The following is a 12059-nucleotide window of genomic DNA, read 5'->3' as shown; positions in this document are numbered from 1 at the left end:
GGGAGGGAACTGTGGATCTGTCTCCGTTCGTTCGTACATTAGTTTACCAATATCTCAAACAGCACTGGGACGATTTTGACGAAACTTGGGTGAATGATGTGTCTTGCCATAGAGATCCGGCATTTACAAAATGACACTGATTGGCCCAAGGCGGAAGCTATAGTAATTAACAGAAATTTGGACATTTGGAAACCAAGCTTACTCGTCTGTATTTTGTGGAACTTGTGTGGTATAATGCGTCCAAATCAGAATGAATTGGGACCAAATTGGTTTGCATATTGATAAATGTTAACGAACATGCAACACAAGTCCACAAGTCCTTTGCAGGAACTTTTTAATTGCCACTTTGGGGTTTTGGAGATGAGTTTCACCCACACAGTTTTTACATGGGAGGTGATTTTCCAACCTCTAAAACTGATCTGTACCGACACACAAGGTAACAGACTCCTCTCCACTCACCGCATAATTTATGAAGGCAGATCAGATGCACATACAATACAGGTTATTAATTCCTCCTGCTACACTGCTCTCTTGATTAACAGTTTAAAGAAACAGAACAAAATACAACACACAAACAAATCAAACTGATGCCAAGTTATTGTGTTTGTTTACTTGTTAGGGGGAGGAACACACTGGCATCCAATTAAGGGTTGTTGTGTGATTGTTTTAAGACGTGGCTGGCGCTCGCTGCTTGGCAGTTTGGGTAAAAGACCACGGCACTCAACGTACCCAATCTCTCCCTCCCTAGCTCTCTCTCTCTTTGCTGTGGTTGGTGTGGTGGGCCTTCATCTCTGGCTGTGGTTTCCCCAGCCCCTTCTTTCCACTCTGTGGTTTATAGCCATGGACCTTAGAGGCCGAAATACATTTTAATGTTCTGTTGTAGCAGGGGGAAAAGAATAAGAAGAAGAGGAGGTAGGGAAAAAACAAGAACAGAATAACTGTTGGATTAGAACCTATCTGGTACTACTGTGCCTGGTTTAAATTAATGAGGGCTGAACACACAGATGTATACATTTAGTTTTTCACGTTTAATTATGGCACATTGTAAGCAGTAGTTTAGTGATGATGAATCACCCACTTTTTATGCTGCCGGGGTTGTTGTTGCTTTTCTTATCCTTCTTTCTTTAGACTTGTGACCTGATCTCTTTTCTTAATGGCAGCATGTATTTGAGGGAGCAATAAGCCTTAATGTTGTTAGCAGATATAGTAGAGAGCTCACAGAGGGTTGGAGGGCTTCTCCTTTGGAGTGTGGCCTGGCAGCACAATATGCATAGGGGAGTGCTTTCCAGTGTTATGACCTTGAAGTCTTTTCATGTGGATGGCCTTGTGTGGACGGACGAAAGGACAGACAGACTGCCTTGAGATTCCTTTTGAAACATAAGGGCACGATAGGGTAGCAGTGTATAATTCCTGTAAAAGTCTGACTGCACATACATCTAATGATTTGGACATAGGCTGTCCTTATGTGAAATGTCCTGGTGTGCCGCTACGTATGGATGTTTAGAGGTGGTTCCAATTGAATGTGTGGTATTTCATGTACAATTAAAACCTTTGCTACTTTTTAATGTTATGCACACAATGTGGGCATATGATATTTATCGAGCTTAGAGATGATCTCATTACCATATGAAATTGAAGAAGAGAGAGAAAAAAATCTAATTAAAAACAAACCGCATTAATTTGAATAAATGGTTCAATGAAAAGCGGAAAAACATGTCACGCACACCTGTTTTTCCCGAGGATCTACTAATAAAAGTTGCAATGTGTTGCCTACTAACCATCTGTACTTTGGTTTACTTCGCTCACCGGTTTGGAGGTGATATTTGGAGAACAGCTGTGGATGAGAAGACAGAGAAAGACAGCAATACAATCTGTGATCTCTGTTTTGTTATGGCCTCTCAGAGCACAGAAACACATTGCTAGCACATTAAATATTAGGTATGTTTGAAACTGAGTCAGTGCAGGTGTAGTTTTTCAATCAATTTACTAATTTTAGCAACGACAGAGCTAGTGGCAACACAAGTTCATTTTTATTTTCTTGCAAGAATAAATGGCATTGCAATAGCTTGATATGCCAAGGAGACTAATCCCGAGTCTAACTTTCAGAGGAAGCACGAGTTTTCACAGATAGCTTCTCAGGGAAGTCTCTTATCTAATAGTCGTGCTGGATAATGCAGGGAAGAGCTCCAGTAGAATTGCTTGTCTCATGATAACTTTTCTGATAGATTTCAAAAAGCTGCTTGTTAAAGGAGGCAAGTTGAAACTGAGACAGAAAAAAAGTGACATTTCAAAACCTGAATCAATGTCGATACTTTGAACAGCTTGGTCTTACCTCATTTCCTCTGGTCAATTTGGAGATGTGCGGTGGAAATGAATTAGTGGCACCCTAGGTATGGGATTGGCTTTCCACACGGCCTCAGTGGCATGTTGTGTTGGAGCTTGCTTTGCCTGTCTGGCATCACTGCAATTTCCATACACACACAAACAAACACACACACACACGGCAGACAAACAGCCTGCCAGCCTGAGCTTAATCCCCTCCTATGTTGGGGCCATAAGTATGTGGGATTCTGCCTTCAAACCGTCATGAATATGGTAATCTAGAGGAATCACAACAAGCAGTTACTTCTCCACTTAAGCACTTGCCAAGAGATCGCAAGGGGCCTGTGGTGGACGTCTTTCTTCAAGCACACACAAACATATGCACACGTCCACACACAATTGGGTAGGGCTATGGAGATGTATGGATAAAGACAGAGTGATCCCTCTCTCTCTCCCTTTCTCTCTCTCTAGCTATCGTGCTCTCTCTCTCTCTAGATACCTCTCTTTCTGTCTTTTTCTCTCTCTGTTTCTCTCACTTTTTCTCCCCCTCTCTCTCTCTGTCTCTCTGTGTGTGTGTGTGTGTGTGTGTCCCCCCCCCCCTCTGTCCTTGTTAAGGATCAAAGACTCCTCTGGCTCAAGTGACGTCTGGATACCAAAAGTGTACCTTTGGTCTTTGGTATAGGCAGGCACAGATTAAAGGGGACATGTGCTTAATAATAATTTATTCAACTTTTAAAACGCAATTCATGACATAAAGAAATCTCAAAGCTCTGTAAAGCAACAACAAAAAACAAGCCATTTAAAAACAACAACATCAATAATCATCATGAGTAGATTGACGGTCAAGAGACCGAAGGGTGAGAAAGTTCATGGCTTGATTAATATCTTGTGTTTATTATGGCTCCTCATTAGTTCCTTCCAAGGCAGCAGCTACTCTTCCTGGGATCCAGCAAAATGAAGGCATTTATAACATTTTTTAAAACATTACAATACATTTTCTAACAGATTTCACAACACATTAAGTGATCAATGAGGTCACTGTAGTGGTAAGGGACCCTAACTGTTGACCGTTTTAATTAGAATGGAAAATATTCATTCATCAGGCAATTTTTCCTATTTTTTTTTGTTTGTGCATGGTTTCTGGAAGATCAGGACTACTGTTTGTGTGAAAGTCCCAATTATCTATGGAATACAACATTGATGCTTGAAAATGAGACATGACTTGATGTTTATAACGTGATATTAGTTATATCAGACAAACATGAATGACCATACTGTTCACAGAGAACTATGTTTTTTTTAATATAAAAAGCATAGACTGTATGACTCCAAATCCCCACATATATACAGTAGAATGTCTGTACAAGGGCTGTAGCTGTATTTGGATGAAATCGTACACCCTTGGAAACTCATTTTCAAAGATTTTCTCAAAAAACAATCATAGATTTGTATTTTTTTTCTTCGAGAATGTTATTGTGTTTTGGCTGTTATTCTTCTCTGAAACAAAATTGCCCATTTCAGACGAGCCTTTTAAGTGCTTTAGGTAATGTTCTCCTGTAGCTGCATCACCTCCATCCCGCCAACACGTTGTTTTCAAGGGGAATAGCTCGCAGACAAGCAGCAACCATTTTGAGTGAGCAAGCAATTCCTGTTCATTGACACGGTAATGTCTTAAGCCAGGAAGGCGAATGAATATTTTTGCAAATATATTGCATGATTTTACAGTAGAGGGCCTACAGGAGATGCAAACGGGAGTAAACCCACAACAATAATCTCCCTGAAAACCACCCTCCATGACCGCCATCAGCTTGTATTTCACTTTTAAAAGCCAAACAATTTTTCAATATCACGTCCGATGCACTGCACAGCAGATGGGGAAAGAGATGTAATTTCAAACGGGAACTGAAGCAAATGTGGTTTTATTGTACTTTTTAGTTTTTGACTTTTTTTTTCTTGTTTTTGGGAAAAGTGGGTCATTCACTTGTAATCCTGTACACTTGCTGTGGTGTACAGGAGGAGGGGGAAAAAAAATCTAAACGCTGTACAACACTCAATAAGCCCAGGGGACACCTCCAGCTTGATACAGTTAACGTGTAAATGTTGGCCAAACGGATCTCATTAATTTCCCAGGATGAAAAACAGTGGCCACTACTCCAAAGCAAACAGTGTTCCTTTAATGCGGTCAGTCTGTGCCTCTCCAATCCTCATCTCATCCTCGTCTCATTCCTGTCTCATCCCTGTCTCGCTGTGTGTTTGTTCTCATCTGATGCTTCTAATGAGGCACATCAGTGATGCTTCAGTACTCTGTACTGGAGGTGCAGCTTAAACACTCATCAGCAGTAAGTAGACAAACAACCTCTCTCTTAGGTCAACAAACCTGTCAACACATGGTCGAAGAGGACACGAGACAATATTACAAAGAGATACAAAAGATTGATACAAGTAAAATGGCATTGGTAGACAATAGATGCATAAGACATGTCATTGGTAAAACATTTAAACAAATTCACTCTTACAAATTGTAATTTATTACTTTGTTATTGCTAAGATAATTGGAGAGTTATGAATAAGTAAAATGCTTACGTAGAACCATATTAAACTATCAAAAACCATCAATAACATGGTCACATCTATCTTTAAACACTTTTGATTAAAACCAAAATTACTTTTCTAAATTTTAAAAAAAGTGGTCAGTCATATTTTACCGGAGGAATAAACTAAAATTGATTTACTACAACAAGTTTCACACCAAAAGGCTATCCTGGAAAGCCAATCATTTTTCAGAATTTCACTACCTCCAATATTAAGTTACAACTGAAGCTGTTAGAATTTAACAACTAACCTTCAGCCTTCTATCAATCCTACTTTAAGAGTTTACCCAGCTTTGGACCCTATCTGCTTGAGAAGAAAAAGGTTTTGGCCGACTACAAGAAGGCAGTGAGAGACTACGTTGAGAAGACCACAGTAGTGGAGGCCAATGGCACCAGAACGTACACCCCCAAGAGACCAGTCCCAGCTGTCAAGGTAAGAGAGAAGAGAACACCCCTTAGTTCTCCCATAGTACTTTGAAATATGTTTTGGATGTACTGTAGAATGCATGCCCAATACATTGCTTCATTCTTAGTAGTATGCTAGTGTAGATATTGGAACAGATGCCTAGATTTAGCCATAATGTTTACAAGGCATGTAAGATACAGTACATGACTGAGACCAGGTCCTTAGATCAATGTGTGTTGCCATAAAGATCCTATATATATCTATAATATGTTCTGTGTGTAATTATTTAGTGTTGTCTTGTTCCCAGGATGTTATAGCCAGGGCTCTGAAGCACATCGGTGCATACGGGGAGCTGAACAACACAGAGCAGGTCGAGGCTGTTATAGATGAGGAAATGTGTATCAACTGTGGCAAGTGCTACATGACCTGCAATGACTCTGGGTACCAGGTACATACTGCACTGTACATCCCCTCCATTTGTTTGAAGCACACGCTCACTCAGAGACACACGTGCTCGGGAACAAGTCTAATCAAAGCCTGTTTAAGGACCAGACTGGCCCTTACTGTCTCCTGAAAAAGGGATGCCTTGTGACAAGGCCTAGTTTTCATTATAGTCACAGTGACGCACATTAGTCTCTCGCTCTCTCGCTCTCTGTGAAAGTACCTCTGTCGGAGGAAGGAACAGTATGACAGTTTTATTAAAGAAAGAATCTCCTCTTCTTCCCTGGTAAATAAATGTCCCCATTATCTATCAGCAGAAGTATTGATGAAGTAGCACGGACTGTTCCATCAGAGCTCATTGTCTGTGAGTGGATCTCTGAGAGGGATTATATGTTATTAATGGTTTCTAATGAAGACCGGCATTCATCAGGATAATGTGTCTCCATCGAATAGGTGGTTCCACACACACAGACACTTTTTTTTTATATACAGTACCAGTCAAAAGTTTGTACACATCCTACTCATTCCATGGTTTTTCTTTATTTTCACCATTTTCTACATTGTAGAATAATAGTGAAGACATCAAAACCATGAAATAACACACAGTAACCAAAGAAAAGTGTTAAACAAATCAAAATATATTTTATATTTGAGATTCTTCAAAGTAGCCACCCTTTGCCTTGATGACATCTTTGCACACTCTTGGCATTCTCTCAACGAGTTTCATGAGGAATGCATTTTAATTAACAGGTGTGCCTTGTTAAAAGTTAATTTGTGGAATTTCTTTCCTTCTAAATGTGTTTGAGCCAATCAGTTGTGTTGTGAAAAGGTAGGGTTGGTATACAGAAGATAGCTCTATTTAGTAAAAGACCCAAGTCAATATTATTGCAAGAACAGCTCAAATAAGGAAAGAGAAACAACAGTCCATCCTTACTTTAAGACATGCAGGTCAGTCAATCCGGAGAATTTCAAGACCTTTGAAAGTTTCTTCAAGTGCAGTTGCAAAAACCGTCTAGCGCTATGATGAAAGTCATGACGCCACAGGAAAGGAAGACCCAGAGTTACCTCTGCCGCAGAGGATAAGTTCATTAGTTACCAGCCTCAGAAATTGCAGCCCAAATAAATGCTTCACAGAGTTCAATTAACAGACACATCTCAACATCAACTGTTCAGAGGAGACTGTGTGAATCAGACCTTCATGGTCGAATTGCTGCAAACAAACCACTACTAAAGGACACCAATAAGAAGAAGAGACTTGCTTGGGCCAAGAAACATGAGCAACGGACATTAGACCGGTGGAAATCTGTCCTTTGGTCTGATGAGTCCAAATTCTAGATTTCTTGTTCCAACCGACGTGTCTTTGTGATATGCAGAGTAGGTGAACACATGATCTCCGCATGTGTGGTTCCCACCGTGAAGCATGGAGGAGGAGGTGTTATGGTGTGGCGTGCTTTGCTGGTGACACTGTCATTGATTTATTTAGAATTCAAGACACACTTAACCAGTATGGCTACCACAGCATTCTGCAGCAATGCGCCATCCATTCTGGTTTGCGCTTAGTGGGACTATAATTTGTTTTTCAACAGGACAATGACCCAACACACCTCTAAGCTGCGTAAGTGCTATTTGACCAAGACGGAGAGTGATGGAGTGCTGCATCAAATGATCTGGCATCCACAATCACCCGACCACAACCCAATGTTGATGGTTTGGGATGAGTTGGACTGCAGAGTGAAGGAAGACCAGCCAACAAGAGCTCAGCATAATATGGGAACTCCTTCAAGACTGTTGGAAAAGCATTCCAGGTGGAGCTGGTTGAGGTCATTTCAAGAGTGTGCAAAGCTGTCATCAAAGGATGGCTACTTTGAAGAATCTAAAATACAAAGTATTTTTTGATTTGTTTAACACTTTTTTGCTTACTACATGATTCCATGTTTGTTATTTCATAGTTTTGATATGTTCCCTATTGTTCTACAATGTAGAAAATAGTGAAAATAAAGAAAAACACTTGATTGAGTAGGTGTGTCCAAAAGTTTGACTGGTACTGTATATATCTTTTTTTCTTCATTAATATTGCATACAGGGTTAGATGTAGATGTCCCCTGAATGATTTTCACAACAATATGTTGAAGACATCTGTTGTAAATATGTATTTTATTGCGCATGGACAATAAACATAAAATTGTAAATTATGTATCAGCATGATGAATTGACGGCAATATGCAACACCATGCAGTTTGCATGAGGGCAATTTATACATTTTCATAGCAAGATGATTTAAATAGAACTCAATATTATTACAAATCCACTGTGATAACAGAATACACAATATGCCTTGTTTGATGTTACAGTGCAGAACACATTGGTCTACTAGCTACATAACATGGATTCATTGCAGGACTTCCTGTGCTAGCCTAGCACGCTAAAACCATGTCAATGATGGTCCATGGCAGCCATTCCAAACCTTATAGCCTTTGCTCTCTACTCACTCACTCACTCACTCACTCACTCACTCACTCACACTCTCTCTATCTCTCTCTCTTTCTCTCTCTCTTCTCTCTCTCTCTTCTCTCTCTCTCTTCTCTCTCTTCTCGCTCTCTCTTCTCTCTCTCTTCTCTCTCTCTCTCCTCTCTCTTCTCTCTCTCTCTCTCTCTCTCTCTCTGCAGGCTATTTCGTTTGACCCTGAGACCCATTTCCCTATAGTTAACGACAGCTGCACCGGCTGCACTCTCTGTCTCAGTGTCTGCCCTATCATCGAGTGCATCAAAATGGTTACCAGGACAACACCGTATGTGCCCAAGAGAGGCCTGCCTCAAGCCGTCATGCCCGTATGCTGAAACTAAAGGATGGAGTGAAAGAAAGAAGAAACAAAAACCTCCACCAATGTCTGTTTGACAACATCGATTCCTTTGCTTTGTAATTGTGCTGTGAAAAATTACCTTGATTATATGAAAATAATTATTAGTGTGGATAAATAATTGCCTTATATATTCCCAAGCCAATTATCTACAAATAATCAACCGGGCAGCAAAACGTGGCATTATTTCTAAACAATGGTGGTGTGGGGATGTGTTGTTGTTTTTGTCGTTGAGTTTTTTTTCTCTTCCCCGTTGTGTCAAGGCTGTGATAATGAGAGTGAAGGTGGAAGAGAAGAGGGGAGGAAGAGAAAGGAGGGAGGAAGGGGAAGGCAGAAAATAATGGATGTTTATGTATCTGGCCTCTATCTGACAAACTGACGCACCAATGCTACATTTCCTAACAAGCATGTGTGGATGGCAGTCGGACCACAAGCCCAGAGCTATAAAATTAGACATTATATGTTGGGAGGGATAATCAGAAGGATTAGAAGTGGTAAGGAACAAAGATGAATAGGTGATCGTGACAGCCTGAGGTATTCCACCTGTGAATGTCCAGACAATCTCCTCTCTCTCATACCACATCAGCACTGGAGGTCATTGTTTCATGTTTATCAAGCACTGCATCTGTTTAGTTTGGTTCCTCCAAGTGTTAACTACAAGCCAGCTTTACTTTTAGTTTAACTTGCCCTGCACTCCCAGTGTTAGCTACAAGCCAGCTTTACTTTTAGTTTAACTTGCCCTGCACTCCCAGTGTTAGCTACAAGCCAGCTTTACTTTTAGTTTAACTTGCCCTGCACTCCCAGTGTTAGCTACAAGCCAGCTTTACTTTTAGTTTAACTTGCCTTGCACCAAAGCTTAGAATGTATTCTACTATTACTACTAATACTATTTGCATCTCTCTGTGGTTATGTGGATTACACATTGATTGTGTTAACAGGTTTTTGTGTGTTTTTTGACCATTTCTCTTGATTTGGGTGTGTAATTGTGAAATCAGGGATCTTTGTTGTATTACGGGCCAGGGGTTGTTGTAACTAAAAGGTCAGATCTTCCTGTGGCTGTTTCCAGTTCAATAGATATGAAGAATAGCTGTGATTCACTGGGAGCTCACTAAAGGTCAGCTGTGACTAGTCTCATCTCTATAAGTACCTGCTACTCGCCCATGGTTAATGTATACCTACACTACCGTTCAAAAGTTTGGGGTCACTTAGAAATGTCCTTGTTTTTGAAAGAAAAGCACATTTTTTGTCCATTTAAAATAACATCAAATTGGTCAGAAATACAATGTAAACATTGGTAATGTTGTAAATGGCTGAAAACGGCAGCTTTTTTAAATGGAATATCTACATAGGTGTACAGAGGCCCAATATCAGCAACCATCACTCTTGTGTTCCAATGGCATGTTGTGTTAGCTAGTACTGTATGTCATTTTAAAAGGCTAATTGATCATTAGAAAGCGCTTTTGCAATTATGTTAGCACAGCTGAAAACTGTTGTTCTGATTAAAGAAGCAAAAAAAATGGCCTTCATTAGGCTAGTTGTGTATCTGGAACATCAGCATTTGTGGGTTCGATTACAGGCTCAAAATGGCCAGAAACAAATAACTTTCTTCTGAAACTCGTCAGTCTATTCTTGTTCTGAGAAATGAAGGCCATTCCATGCGAGAAATTGCCAAGAAACTGAAGATCTCGTACAATGCTGTGTACTACTTCCTTCACAGAACAGCACAAACTGGCTCTAACCAGAATAGAAAGAGGAGTGGGAGGACCCAGTGCAAACCTGAGCAAGAGGACAAGTACATTAGAGTGTCTAGTTTGAGAGACAGGCGCCTCACAAGTCCTCAACTGGCAGCTTCATTAAATAGTATCCGCAAAACACCAGTCTCAACGTCAACAGAGAAGAGGCGACTCCGGGATGCTGGCCTTCTAGGCAGAGTTCCTTTGTCCAGTGTCTGTGTTCTTTTGCCAATCTTAATATTTTATTTGTATTGGCCAGTCTGGGATATGGCTTTTTCTTTGCAACTCTGCCTAGACGGCCAGCATGTTTTCAAAAAAATTTCAAACTTGCATGCCATTTAAAACATGTACAGTATACTTACATGCAGTGACCTATTATTCATTTATTTATTTTTTATTTAAATAATACATGCTTACCCAGAAAAGCCTTAATACCTACCCAATACTTACCTGAGATCCAAACCGCCGTGTGCCCGGTGTGTCGCTGCTCTGGAGAAGACCTGTGCGTAATATTTTTTGCCCGCTCCTGTTGGACACTGGAAACAAACACAAGCAACATCCACAACCACTCAACCACCTACTCCTGAAGAGCAAGTTTCTATGCCCAATTTTTTTTCTATAGAAATAAATCCCTCCTCAAACCCTTACCCTAAACCTGGTCCATATCCTGTTTCCAATCCTACCCCCTAAACCGTTTTCGTATCCCCTACCCAACCCTACCCCCTAAACCAGGTTTGTATCCCCTACCCAACCCTTCACCCTAAACTGGGTTCGTATCCCTTACCCAACCCTACCCCCTAAACCAGGTTTGTATCGCTTACCCAACCCTACCCCCTAAACCGGGTTCAAATCCTCTACCCAACCCTAACCTGGGTTCATATCCCCTACCCAACATTATCCCCTAAACCGGGTTTGTATCCCCCTCCCTCCCTCCTGATTTTAGTTTTACCTTTTGTCTTTTTTCTTTACATTTAATTATCCAATAAAGCTTGTTTTAATAAAGGTCAAGTCGCTAAAGACAAAAGGAGAACTGCAAACACCCCTGAGAAGAGGGGTAGAAAAGGGTTACAAGCCCGAGTCTCTTACGTCCTCCAGTTTAAATAAAAGAGCTCTGTACTATCCATTCAAACCCCAGTCCTACCTACCTACAGGTTATGGAACATTTGCTATTTTAGTATTTGTCCAGTAGGTTTCCTCAAGGTGGAAAAAAAACACTTCTATGTTAATGATTACGCTCTTGTTGGCTGGCCCTCGCTTCATACTCGTCGCCAAACCCACTGGCTCCAGGTCATCTACAAGTAAGTCTCTGCTAGGTAAAGCCCCGCCTTATCTCAGCTCACTGGTCACCATAGCAGCACCCACCTGTAGCACGCGCTCCAGCGGGTATATCTCACTGGTCACCCCCAAAGCCAATTCCCCCTTTGGTCATCTTTCCTTCCAGTTCTCTGCTGCCAATGACTGGAACGAGCTGCAAAAATCTCTGAAGCTGAAGACTCATATCTCCCTCACTAGCTTTAAGCACCAGCTGTCAGAGCAGCTCACAGATCACTGCACCTGTACATAGCCCATCTGTAAACAGCCCATCTATCTACCTACCTCATCCCCATACAGTATTTATTTATTTATTTATCTTGCTCCTTTGCACCCCAGTATTTCTACTTGCACATTCATCTTCTGCACATCTACCATTCCAGTGTTTAATTGCTATA

The 12059-nt window shown here is 40.9% G+C and overlaps 1 protein-coding gene across 2 annotated transcripts in view; it reads left to right on the top strand.

Annotated features, from left to right (window-relative positions):
• The window catches only part of LOC139420375 (dihydropyrimidine dehydrogenase a, tandem duplicate 1), a 217468-nt gene extending 207723 nt beyond the window's left edge, over positions 1-9745 (top strand). The window contains exons 21-23 of one of the 2 annotated variants that reach the window (XM_071170409.1): positions 5194-5346; positions 5627-5767; positions 8427-9745. In XM_071170409.1, the coding sequence (XP_071026510.1) occupies positions 5194-5346; positions 5627-5767; positions 8427-8597 (465 nt within the window). In that variant the 3' untranslated portion in view covers positions 8598-9745. The remainder of the gene's footprint in view (positions 1-5193; positions 5347-5626; positions 5768-8426) is intronic. The other variant, XM_071170410.1, reaches the window with a different exon arrangement.
• The last annotated feature ends 2314 nt before the right edge of the window (positions 9746-12059 follow it).

Source organism: Oncorhynchus clarkii, chromosome 11 (assembly GCF_045791955.1).
Source record: "Oncorhynchus clarkii lewisi isolate Uvic-CL-2024 chromosome 11, UVic_Ocla_1.0, whole genome shotgun sequence".
Taxonomy (NCBI): Eukaryota; Metazoa; Chordata; class Actinopteri; order Salmoniformes; family Salmonidae; genus Oncorhynchus; species Oncorhynchus clarkii.
The sequence above is the reverse complement of the archived record's forward strand: the minus strand, read 5'-3'. Positions and strand labels throughout refer to the sequence as shown.